Source organism: Balaenoptera physalus (genome assembly GCF_965194825.1).
Source record: "Balaenoptera physalus genome assembly, chromosome: 17".
Taxonomy (NCBI): domain Eukaryota; kingdom Metazoa; phylum Chordata; class Mammalia; order Artiodactyla; family Balaenopteridae; genus Balaenoptera; species Balaenoptera physalus.
This window is the reverse complement of record NC_138895.1, coordinates 48,851,962-48,866,195: the sequence shown is the minus strand read 5'-3', so window position 1 is coordinate 48,866,195 and position 14,234 is coordinate 48,851,962. Positions and strand designations below refer to the sequence as shown.

The 14,234-nt window shown below is 32.0% G+C and overlaps 1 protein-coding gene across 15 annotated transcripts in view; it reads right to left on the bottom strand.

The window, feature by feature from the left end:
* VPS13B (vacuolar protein sorting 13 homolog B) overlaps positions 1 to 14,234 on the bottom strand; it is a 763,196-nt gene that overhangs the window by 363,707 nt on the left and 385,255 nt on the right. For all 15 annotated transcript variants that reach the window (XR_014255333.1, XM_082432674.1, XM_082432665.1 and 12 more), the window contains one exon: positions 12,369 to 12,572. Coding sequence is in view for 14 of the 15 variants with exons in the window: in XM_082432674.1 (XP_082288800.1) it covers positions 12,369 to 12,572 (204 nt within the window). In the remaining variant the exon portion in view is untranslated. The remainder of the gene's footprint in view (positions 1 to 12,368; positions 12,573 to 14,234) is intronic.

The window sequence follows — 14,234 nt, the reverse complement described above, 5'->3', positions numbered from 1 at the left end:
ACTTTGCTGTCCATCTAAAACCTTCAAAAAAACTCCAGAACCTAAACTCATTCTCTGTGAACTGATCAAATACACCAGAGCATGCTTACTTTTTAAAACATGTATATATATTTAAATATTAGTTATATGTACTTAAGCTTAGTTTGGCAGGCAGCATGATGTATTGAAGACAGTATAGCCATTCTTTGTTCCAATTACACCAAGCAAAGCAGAAAGCTCACTGCTCGTGATGTTTTCATCTAGATGCTTTTCCAAAACTAAGTGGTCCTAAATCTGCTAAAATTGAAATTCCTAGAATTTGAGAAGCTATATAAAAATTCAGGTTTTTGGTTAACTGTCTAAAGTAACACAACATCTAATGAAAAGCACAAACTAATCCCAGAAAAAGATACATTTTACAAAAATTCAATAAAAGACAGCATAATGTAGTCAGTATGCCTTTCTCTATGGATTGGGTCTTAGAGCAGAAGAATTCATAAATTAAATTCTCCCTCCAACACTTAGAGGAACATTATAATCCCAAGAATGGAAATTGTAGGGAAAAGACCATCTCAAATCAATGAAACCTTGATTGTTAACACTATTAAGTATACCTAGTAGGAATGCTAAGAAAACTGTGGCTTCAAATTTAATAAGCAAGCACTCCTGAGAAAAAGTTTTGCTCTCCTTCTTCATGCAGTTTCAATTTTCATTTTGGATTTACAACATTTGGTATGGTATTGTTAAATATGTTTGTGCATCAATTTTCTGCTCTATTTCTAAATCTATAGCAAAAATTGAGCCAGAATTGGAGACGCTGAACTATTTTCCCACACCTCTTTAGCCAAGGTCTAAAATATACAGTTCAATTCTTTCACCATTTTGTCGCAAATTGACCAAAATACTGAGTTTATTATGCTAGCTGAATTTATCTTTGTTCATCTGGAAGAGCAAACACTTCAGCCCTTCATCCTTGGCCTGCTTCAGAGCTCAGGGATGATCATACTTTTGGCCACACTGCTACTCTCCCTTATCAAAATAACTCCAGCATTCTTTTTCAATCACAAAACTTCCCAAAGGTCTAAACACTTCCACTGCTGTTTGTACTTAAGTCAACGATAACAAGTGGACTGCTGTGGTTTCCACTACCTTTGCTCTCACCATTTCAATGTGAAGGGTGGGAAAAATGAATAACTGTTTTTAAGCTTACTACTTAAGCCTGCCACTCATATTTCCCCTTCTACCACCACTGAGATCGATATTCAGGAAGCTAGAGCTATATCCACTGAAAAGTATACTGCTCCTTATCAACATGTCAACATAAAAAGAATTACTCATAGTTTAAAGTATAAGTCATCCAAGGATCATATAAGCAAATACTTCTACTTAACACAAGCAACTGTTAAGAGTGTGCTTTTTTAAACTAGATTCATTTATAGTGAATTCTTTATGTCGAAATAATTTAAAAATAATAGTTCTTACCCAACTCAGCAACAAATACCTTAAATAGTGTTTTTAAATTTTATGGACTTTTGGAATGCAAATATTAATTAGAAATTTAAACATACAGATACATAATATAAATAAGCACAACAAATGTAAGGTGACCTCAGATAAATAGGTTAAATTTATGTAATAAAATTTTTGCATAAAAAAATAAGTCAATAATTGAGAAACTAGAGACATCTTCCAGCATGATTATTTTGAAATATGAAAAGCGTGACAAAAAAATATTGTGTTGATTCATATATGAAGGCTAAACAATAACCTGCTTTGATATATGTATTATCTTGGTTCTTTCAACAGCTACTCAGTTAATTAGATGATAATCTAAATGCTAAGATGTCTACATTTTGAATAAAAGTTTCTCCCTAAATGTTGAAGATAAAATCATTTAAAGGTAAATATTTAATGAAATAAGTCTATTTTGAGGAAGAGATTTAAAACTATTATGAGACATCCTTAAAATATCAACTGAGTAAAAAAGTTCAAACTAAACTTACTTTCTAAAAGGTTGTCTAGAATAATAATTTGAGGTAGATTACTGCTTAGGTTAACTGCACTTAAATCACTGAAAAACTGACAATAGTTTTGCTATAGCAGTTGATGCCAAACAACTTCACTTTTTTTTTTTTTGGAGATACAATTGACATATAATATTATAATAGTTTCAGGTATAAAACATAATGATTCGATATTTATATATATTGTGAAATGATCACAGTAAGTCTAGTTAACATCCATTGTCACACAGTCATAAATTGTTTTTTCTTGTGATGAGAAATTTTAAGATCTACTCTCTTAGCAACTTTCAAATACACAATACAGTATTATTAACTACAGTCACCATGGCGTACATTACATCACTAGGGCTTATTTATTTTATAACTGGAAATTTGTACCTTTTGACCACCTTCATTCATTTCTCCCCCCAAATTTTCACTTTGGATTTAACTGAAAATAAATGCATTTTAAATAATTACTGGGGACTAAGAAATGAACCACTTCATGCTGGATTGTTTTCTGGAAATATATATATTTATAATTGAAGTATAGTTGATTTACAATACTATATTAATTTCAGGTGTACAATACAGTGATTCAATATTTTATAGATTATACTGCATTTAAAGTTACTATAAAATATTGACAATATTCCATGCTATACAATATAGCTCATGATGGATTTTTTTGAGAACTAGGCTGCTGAAGTAATTTTAATTCCAGAATCAATAAAATATGCAATTCGAATTTTGCCATGACCCTAACCTCCCAACATTGTTGGTTAATTTGTCAATTTTTACCTTAGGTTGAGTTATAAATCAATATTCGAGCATTCATTCAGCATTTTAGATTTTTCTAAAGCTTTAAAATTATTTCTTTAAAATGCTGTGAATAAGGATGACATTATCAAAGACATTATACACATATACAAGAAGCTAAAATGAAAAAATGCTTAATGGTTTGCATAAAATCACAACTTAATTGGAGGGATTTAATTTCATGAACACAATATAGCTATCCGTAATAACTGTCCTTCCTATATCACCTTTATGGAAAGTACTGAAAATCCAGTAGTTCAAAATAACATTTTATATAATTAGAACAGCTTCCAAAAGACTTAACAGTTTATGTACTTACCCTATAAGGGAAACATGTGAATGTGTATGTATTTGTGTATTGTGTATCTATTTGCTTTGTTTACTTGTTATTAAAACAAATCATCAAAATGTTAGCACTTTCAAAGGCAGTTTTTATTGTTGGGCTATCTTGTAAGCAAAATGGCATAAATATTTCAATGAACATGATTATATAGTGTTTCACTTTCCTGAACATCTACCTGAACACAAATTTTGGACAACCTTAACTAGCTGAAATACAGTGAAATATGTTCTTCAAGTGTACAGGTAAAGCCTTACTTTGGGTCCATGATAAGAAATAGCATGCCAGAGACATCTTGTTTTATAGCAAAATTTTTGCTCACCCTTCTATGTAATACAGAATTTTCTCTGGGAAGCAGCAATGCAGTGATGGGCTAAATTTCCCAGTGCACCTATATATTAGGTGTATACACATATTCATCCCCAAAGTTAAATATTATAAATTCTGCTAAAGATAAAGGACTGAGTCTTAAATGCTTAATTTTTTTTACAAGCTTAATATTATTAAGCTAAGTATCCAATTTAAGAAATTAGAAACACAACAGAATAAACCCAAGAAAAAAGCAATATCTATCTTAGCCTAAGTAGTGGAAAAAAGTTACCCTTGAGACTTTTTAAACACAACTCTGGGTTACATGTAGCTTTGAGGGCTTGATTTCATACTACCGAAATGTTTCAAAAAACATCTAGCTATGAAATTAACAGTAAAGGAGTCCCAGGCTAGTGATGGCCCTTGGAGTCCCTCAGAGAAGGAAACACAGAAAATCCCTATTGGGGAACAGGCCCTCATATGCTATGTAAGAGTCTCATAAAGTCACACTAGTGAAGAACTCCCAATAGAAGAGCACATAACACATACGGAAACAGTCTACTAAGAGCAAGGGTTAAGAATACAACAGTAGGATTAGACTCTCAAGAAATTCAGATAACAGATCTGATAAATAATATAAAAGAATTATGTTTAAAACAACAAAAGACATAAAAACAAACAAAAAATAAACTCAATATATGCTTTTATGAATTCATATCAAAATATATTTGTAGTGACAATGCATATATACATCTCTATGCCCCGTACTATAATAAATCAGGTTTAATTTATTCAAAATGAGTTGACTTCCCAAATCGTTTAACATCCATATATTAAAGAACAATGTGTTTAAAACCTACTCTGTACCAAGCACTACTGCTTGGTACAGAGTAGGTACTGGTTGCTCAAATTAGGGTTATCCTATGATGATAAAGATAATAGGTGACAGGTGATAATAGAAAGTTTATAGTTCACATCCAGTATGGCATTGAAACAGTATAATCATTATTTAACACTGTTACTTCTGAACCAATGTAAGCCTCTCAGTGTAAATCACTTTACCTCCAACCCATAACGTTTGACTTAACACTTATTTCAGATGAAAAAAATAGTATAAAAAGTACAACTAATATGGGAACAGAAAAAGCAACAGTGTCAAATTTTCAATACATCTTTTGCTATTTGAACAAAATTTGTTAGTGCTGAAACATGCTAGAAGGTTTCCTTCACAGAAAATTATTATCAAAAGAGAAAATCATGTTCAACTTGAAAATATTGCCTAATATTTAAAAAGTTAAGTGAAATATTTATTCAACATATTACTGGAAGTCTTAGCCAGAGCAATTAGGCAAGAAAAAGAAGTAAAAAGCAACAAAATTGGAAAGGGAAAAAAGCAAAATGATCTCTGTTTGCAGACAACATGACCTTACATGTAGAAAATCCTAAAGATTCAACAACAAAAAATTTTAGAATAAACAAATTCAGCAAGATACAAACCCACATCTGTGTTTTTGCACAATAACAGTGAACAATCAGAAAGGTAAATTAATAAAACAATTCTGTTTATAATAGCATCAAAAAGAATAAAATACTTAGGAATAAACTTAACCAAGGAAGTGAAAGACTAAAAAATATTGCTAATAGAAATGAAAGAAGACACAAACAAATGGAGAAATGTCCCATGTTCATGGATCGGAAAACTTAATGTTAAAATGGGAAGTTATTGTTTAACAGGTACCACATTTCAGCTGGGAAAAATAAAAAAAGTTTTGCAGATGGTTGATGGTGATGGTTGCACAACAATGTGAATGTACTTAATGTCACAGAAGGGTACTTTTAAAAATGGTTTAAAAAGGTAATTTTATGTTGTGTATATTTTACCAGAATAAAAAATTTGACATAAAAACATTAACTGGGACATAAAGTCATAATTGCACAGTATCAAAAGACAGTGTATTTGTTTAGCATCTATAAAAACTATGTTCAGTAGTTTCATTTTATACAGCCTGGGCTACCAGAACTCCATAAAACATCTTTATTTTACCATTAAGTATTACTTTATCAATAATGAGTAGTATAAAATTCATTTTCTAGGAATACAGCAATAGCATTGTTGGAGCTGGGAACCTGGAACAAGATGCATGCCTATATTCCCTTTATGATGATAACATTAGTGTATTTTGTCTATCCAGTCCTTACCTCTTTTCTAATAATCTTCTAAGTTAAAACTTCTTCTATATGCAAAGAATGCCTAAACTAAGACCCAGTTTGGATGAGGTATGTGTTATACACTAGTGCCTTTTCAATTAGGATTACCTTGTTGATTATCATGGGAATATACAGTGACTGTGAGAATTTCCACACAAAACATATTTTTCTAGATAATAAAACAAGGGGCAACACTTCCCATATCATTTTGTGAAGACAGTGTAATCATGATACCAAAATACAACAAAGATATTATGTAAAAGAAAAGTTAAAGGCCAGTATCACTCATGACTATGAAACCAAAACCCTAAATAAAATATTAGCAAACACAATCCAGCAAGATATGAAAAGGAAAATATATTACATCTAAGTTGGGTTTGTTCCAGAAACGCAAGATCAGCTTAATATTTGAAAATCAACCAAAGTTACTAGTCACCTTAAAGGAATAAAGAAGAAGAAACAAGTACTGAATACATAATCGTATCAACTGAATAAAAGTGCCAAATACTGAAGTGTACTCCTATAACAAAATGGTCAAGACTTCTAAAAAGAAAACTAAAATCTTATTGAAATTAAAGAAAACACAAATAGAGGAATGTGCCACATTCATAGAGTATACGGACAAACTATACATACTCAGTTAATATTTGTACTAACATATTGAGATGAATATTAACATTATCCCCACTTTTAGAGATGATGAAACTAAAGCACAGAGGTTCAATAATGTGATCATAAACTGCAGAAATTAAAAACTCAAGTTGTCTGATTCCAAAGTGACTTCTATAGATTCCATTAACTTAGAATCACACTCAGATGAGCTGGCCCAGTCCCTACTTTGTGTGACACTAACTTCAATTCACTGCATTTCAATTTTCTAGTAAATGATCTTCCAACAATCCCTTTCAATAGTATAGCTGTAAATTGATGGAATTAAGAGAAACATCTTTCTCACTTGTCAAGCTCTGCAAAATTATTATACCAAAGTCAGAGGAAGGCAATTCTTAAAGCTGACAAAGTAGAGAGTCTATGACAAAAAGTGGGAAGTAGCACACAGAATTTAGCTAGTTTTCCCCAGGAGAAGAAAAAAATACACCTTAGAGAAAATAAATTACCAGCATTCTATTTTTCTGTTTGCAAGGTTACTAGGGAAACTAAATAAACGACTTCTAATTTTCACTTTTTTCCCTTTAGTACCACATTTTTTGGCAAAGCTTTGAAACATGCTTGAATACATTTAGGGATAATATTAAATGCCATTTTAATTCTATACCATTCATGCTGGTACTAAGCAAATCTCATTAAAATGACAGAAATGTGCTCTTCTGAGTAAGAAAATCAGTACTAAATAAAGTATATTTAATGATTCTGCATTCACTTTCCTCTACCCCCTAATTTCTATACCAAATAACTCAGTTATCAACGTATAGGGCTGGCCAAAAAGTTTTTTCGGGTTTTTTATAACATCTTATGGAAAAACCCAAACGAACTTTTTGGCCAACCCAATATTTCAACAGGTAAAGAAAAATTAAAATAGCATTTCTGGCATTAGTTTTGAAATGGTTTGTCAGGCACCGGTCATATAAAATGCATATAATATCTTCAGGGCAAAATTACTTCATTAAGAGTTAATCAACCTTTATTCACCAATGTTCACAGTAGCGTTATTCATAATAGCCAAAAGGAGCAAATAACCCAGACATCCATCAACAGATCAATGGATAAAAAAAAGTATGCTATATACACAAATGGAGTAACACTCAGCCATAGAAGGCAATGAAATTCTTATACATGGATGAATGTATAAAACATTCATCTTACTACCTGGATGAATCTCTAAAACATTATACTAAATGAAATAAGCTTAACAAATACTTATGATTCCTCTTATATGAGGTACCCAGAATAGGCGAATTCACAGAGACAGAAAGTACAGTAGAGGTTACCAGGGATGGGGTTGGGAGGATGGGGAGTCACTGTTTCATGGGAAAAGAGTTTTTGTTTGAAATGATAAAATAGTTTTGGAAATGGATAGTTGTTATGGCTGTGCAACACTGTGATTACTTATTTAATGCCACGAAATTGTACACATAAAAATGGTTAAAATGATAAATTTTGTTACTTATATTTTACCACAATAAAAAAAAAATTCAGCAAAAAAAAGTTACCAATGATATTGAGAATCTAATATAATATGTACAAGGCAGAATGAGAAAAACAAAGATTCCAAAGACCAGTTCTTAGTACTTAATGATGTTAAAGAAATTTAAATTCAAGTAACATGGCAGACTAAGTTGAAATGAATGTTTTCCTTTTCTACTACAAAAGCACTGAAATTCTAGATAAAACACAAGAATTTGTTTTAATACATTAAAGTGCTGTATATCTTTTCTTTGGTCTTGTAGACCTACTCTTCAATCATTAATACCCTCTCTACCTGGGAGGCTAACCTGTGCGAACAATATGTACAAATATTCTTGTCCTCTGGTTTCTGGTCGTTTTCAGCTAATGAGGAACATGGCAGGAGATAGAAAGGAGGGAGGAGAATGAAGTCAGTATTATCCCCTGTTCTCCCTGCCCGTAAGCCTATTTATGGCAAAAACATTCCAGCGTTACTAGCTCCAGGTACTGTACTATCTCCTGTGGTTTCCCTTCCCAGTCACCACCTTTGTCCTTATGAGAATGCCATCTTTTTCTAACTAATATAATAGTCAAACTTGAAATAAATAAAGGGAAATCTCAAGATATCAGAAATGAAGAGGAAACACAAAGTCAGGGTAATGACTGGGAACTGAGTCATTACAGACTCAGTTTTCCATTATAGATTATTACAAGATATTGAGTATAGTTCCCTGTGCTATACAGTAGGTCCCTGTTGTTTACTATTTTATATATAGTAGTGTGTAGATGTTAATCCCAAACTCCTAATTTATCTCCCCCCCCACCCACTATCCCCTTTAGTAATCATAAGTTTGTTTTCTATCTCTGTGAGTCTATTTCTGTTTTGTAAATAAGTTCATTTCTATCATTTTTTTTAGATTCCACATGTAAGTGATGTCATATGATATTTGTCTTTCTCTGTCTGACTTACTTCACTTAATATGGTAATCTCTAGGTCTCACTGCAATCCCACTCCTGGGCATTTCTCTGGAGAAAACTCTAATTTGAAAAGATACATGCATCCCAATGTTCATAGCAGCATTATTTATAATAGCCAAGACATGAAAGAAACCTAAATCAACAGATGAATAGACAAAGAAGATGTAGTATATATACACAATGGAATATTACTCAGCCATAAAAAAAAAGAAATAATGCCATTTGCAGCAACATGGATGGACCTAGAGATTATCATATACCATATATTTAAATTTGTATGCAGACAGTTCTGTTGCTTACATGACAGTGTTGTCCACAGAATGTCTTCTTATAATCAAAAGATTATTAGTCAATGATTAGCAAGAGCAAAGGGATGCTAGAGCTTCCTGGGAATGCCAGGTCAAATAGGCATAAAGGCCTATTATGGATTACAACAAAATATATGCATACCCTCTCCACACTGTCCTCCCTAGCCCCATTCATTAAGTAGTTTCTCCAGTGAGAGGACACGGCTTTATCTCCATTCAGTCAGTAACACATTTAAATATACAGGAAACTTCACGAAAATTAGAAAAACATTTTTTAAATGGAATTCAAAGGATCACAGTAACATATCTACCATGTTGGAACTCAAAACAAAAGGAATAAAAATTACAAAGGTCATTACACACAATTTTAGCAGCACTATAAACAAAAAGAAATGAGAAATGAAAGCTTGGGCACAAATTCTGACTTCTGGATGAATTAAACGGCCACAGATTTAATCATAGATGAAGCATTCATACAAAAAGGAGAAAACAATGACTATATTTTCTGATGTCATCATTTACTGGCTAATTCTCAAAGAGGTAAATTTAAACTCAGATGCAAACATAGTTAATCTTGATCTCCACATAAATATTTTCTTGAGAGCAAGAAGAGAAATTAAACATGAAATGTTCAATACACGAACACCTTCTAATTTGTAAAGTTAAATCAAAGTCTTAACATTGATCATCATATCAAAATTGTCTACACAAAAATCTTCCTGCCCTTTATGGAAAACAAACCAGCTAAATTATTTTAAGATATTTCTCAGGGAACAAGCTTCTCAAGTGAGTGTGGGTTTCAAATCCATACTGGACTGCTAGTAATCACTCACCTCTTTCTTTTCTTAACCACACTACATAAACAAAAGAAGGTACATTTTGAAAATATTTACCACATTTTCCCCCATAACTCTGTTACCTTAGGTAAGCTGCTTTATATGGTCTTTCTGGAATATTAATGTGAACCTTTTGCATTAAGATTCTTTCACTTTCAGATCTTTTTCACACAGATCAGATTAAATCCATACCTAATACAAAACTAACAAATCCACTAGAAGCATTTTCATTATTTATCTTTATAATCCAATCAGAATAAAATCCTCAACACTCTAAGTTTAAATTAATTGCAGTCATGTAAGGAACTTATTTTTTAAATCAGAATTAATTTTTTTAAGTGACTGAGGAAATCTCTCCCTTTGTTAATCTCTCCCTTTCTTAACTTCCTCACCATTCTTCCAGTCTATCACATTTATTATACACCTACTAAAACAAAATTGACACTAATGTCTTTTTCACTTTTGAAGATCCATCTCATATGTTACTGCCTTTGTAAAATACCTACAGATCCCATAGAATGAATTTGTTAATAACTTCTCTATAATTGCAGGGCATGCTCGTTTCTATTACATCTTATAATCAGGGTCACCATGTCCTTCTGTATAGGTTGGACACTACACAATTCTAGAAAGTACCATTCAATCTGTACTTTGTGTGAATGGCAGGCTCTAGATGTATGACCAACAGGTGTGACCATTCCACATGAGCCCTGTCTTTTCTGGGCTTGCAATGTTTTCTTAAACATTTCTTTCTAAAAGACTACTCCCAAGATAGGTACTCATTTTCATCTTGACATTCCAATGAATACAGTACTTAGTGAACAACTGTTTAATGGAACACTCTCCTTTCTGCCAAATGTCCAGAATATTTAACTTCATTTATCAATTTCACTTGTACTAGCTTTGTCTAGCAATGTATCACCCCAAGCTTTGATTACTCTACCAAAGTATTTCACAGTGTATTTTGTGCAATGTTAACATGTAGGCTATGATAAAGGGGTCTTTGGTTAAATGAGTTTGGAGAGTACTGTGGTGAAGAAAGTCAAAGTTTTCTTTACTGCAAGAGCTTTTGTATTCTAACAATATTAAGAATCTCCAAGAAAGGATTTACTGTTTTTACCCTAAAAGGATATGTCCCATTGACTCCATAAGGGCACATTTCTAGATTTTCATTTGGGGGGAAAAAAAGTAATCCTATCACTTAGGTCATTGTGTTTCTTAAGATTTGGAATGAGCAGGGATAGAGAAGTTGCTTATGCAGGGGTCAAATAGATCTACTCCAGCATGTGTTTATGCAAAAACAAAAACATAACTTCTACCTCTATTATATTACAGTAGTTCTCAGTGGTAAAAATTCAGGCCTCTATGGGGTGTTTCAGAAATGTATTAGGGTATTTTTGGTTGACTCAATGATTGGGTGTCACCACTGGAATTTAAGGGTTAGCAGTTAGGGTATCAAGAGGTCCTATGATATATAGGACTGTCCTGAAAAATGAACACTATCTTACAGACACTGAAGTAGGTAAAAATCCTGTTTATAAGTCAACATTTGAGCATAAAACTGAATTCTGTTTTAAATCTAAACACAATATTTTTGCATTTATGCATGATTTTATTATATATTAAGAGTTCCAGGAATGCAACTACTGAAATGAAAAGAATAAAAACTTTTGTTTGAAACTTTATCAAGTTTGCCATTACCTCAGGAAATCACAGCAACAACAACAGTACCAACTTGTGGTATTTAACATAGACCTGCACAAGTCTATTTGTGGTAGACACACTCACAGTAATTCTATGTACCTGGCTACTTCATTACAACTTCTAATGTAACCATGCCTGAGCATTTATATATTAAAATAATAATTATTATACCTTAAATTACCTTCCTTTAATCCTTTATATTTTATTCAAGATACTAGATATTTTTGAAATTATATGTATATGTAGCTTATATTATGTTTATTTTCATTTCAGGATAGTAAAGGGGGCTTTATAAAACATTTGTTATTAAAAGGGGCACTGGCATATTGGGTGAGGTTATGGTGTTAAAAATGAAAAGAAAGGCTTCTATGATCAGAAGGAAGAAGGAGAGAACTTTGGTTCAGACAAGACTGAAAAATCACTAACCTAAAGATAACAAAGGCACTCTGGTTCTGAGCCTCTGTTGTATCAGCTTCTACGTTTCCACACTTCTGAGGAACCATACATTTACTGTCTCAGTTTTTGCCATTTCACAGAACCCCTACTGTCCTGAACTACCCCACTAACTACTGAAAGTGATTAAAATACTTGGACCTAAAAGAAACAGTAATACACAGCCACTGCTACCATAGCTCCTCACGAACCTTCTAAACTCACCAGTTTCCACAGAGGTGAAGTCATCTTCATTCTCAATCCTGATACAGAACTCTGTGGTATATATACCACCCTTCATTTAGTAACAGAATTTTTCAGGAACACTTACCTCAGTAGTAGTTCCAATGTCAGCAGATGGGCTACATGTGCTGGTATCTGGAGGAGCTGTGCCTATACTGCTTCTAACTGGAGAACTAGGGACAGGCCCCACCATCGACTCTGGATAAGCTGAAAAAGAACTGAGATTGCCTCTCTTCTGAATCTTATTCCAGACTTCATTCATGACATCAGTTAGCTCATATAAGAGCTGCACCTAAGCAGAAGGGAAAAAATAAAAAGGAAAAACAAATCTTTCAACTTCTGGTCACAACTGACTAAAATATTAAATGTGAGAAAATGAAAACAAGTCCAGGGAAATAAGAATATATGAAACAAAAATCTATCAACGTATCACTGATCATGGTATTAATATCATGACCTATAATCTGTGATATATAATTACTATATATTATATATACTGTAATTATTATATATATGATCATGACTATTTTGTCATAATACCACAATTCTGATGAGATATAGAGAAAAATAATTCATATAAAAATATAAATATTAAACATTTTATCATGAATTGAATTTGAGAAATATAATGAATTTATTCACACTTGTAATTTGCCACATAGTCACATTTTGATATTTTATAAGCAATTTAGCATTTCTGTGGGAAAATAATGCTAATAAAATAATGTTAATAAAACAGCTTATTATGGGACAGTAGATTTCTTTTAATATATGACAAATAGAACAACCACAAAGAAATGCCTCTTAAACAGAGGTCAGGATCAAAATTAGAAGTCAAATATATCCTAGTAAACATGATTATTTAGTTATACATGAAATAATTACCATTCTTATTTCTGAATTATTTACACATTTAAACTTTCTCTATTTTCTGAAGAATAAATCTGAAACTGGATTTCTTGCCCAGCAAAATAAAGTAAAAAAGAAAGATATAACACAGAATAGTAAAAGGAAAATGTTACATATGAGACTTTTCTACAGATAAAGAACATAAACTATCCAACCTACTATTCCCCTCAGATTTGTCATTCCAATATTCAGAAAAAAAAATTGTTTAACTTGCACGTTGTTTGACTAAGTTCTAAGATATTTACATAAGATTTCATAAATAAGCATTAATCATGGAATCTGTATGACAACATATTGCCATATACTGTATAAAACAAGCCTAGGGGGGAAAATGCAAACACAATGTATAAGCAAATCCACAGCTGGATACCATATTCTGCTTGCCATTAAAAAAAAAAAAAAAAAGAAAGAAAGAAATTCTCATATTTATAAGAAGTTTCAGCCCCAGGACACATCCAGATGATAAAGCTGGCTTCTTATGTGGGCAGAACAGATGCCTAAAAACAGTGTTGTCAATCCTTATTTGATATAAAACAGTATATGGGTTACAGTTTTCTCCTGCTTTTTGTGTGATGAAGTCTCAAATCTCAGGTTATAGCTCTTTTTGTTTAAAAAAAAATCTAATGGCTAGAGATCCTACAAAAAAGCTCTTAGAAAAATTTTAGTTCAAATTCTTTTGTCTTTCATAATCATGAGTGTTTTCTAAAAAGAAACCATTTTGTTCCAAACCAAATTTTTTAAAAAGATTATTTTACTTTTTCTTAAACAATTAGAACTGACAAATAAGGAAAGCATAAACAGTTTCTAAATACTTTCAAAGGCATAAGGTTTATTTACCTAAGAGAACTGATGCCGTTTTTATTGTCGCTACTTCTGGTTTCCTTTAACCGTTACCGTTAAATAACTGTATATGAATGTCACCAAGTACACTGTGTATTCAGCATGCCAAGCAAACACTGACATAAACTTTAAACGTATTATTATTTTCAAAGAAGAAAGTTGCTATCACAGAATCCAGACTTCACAAATTCAGAGGTTTTAAAAA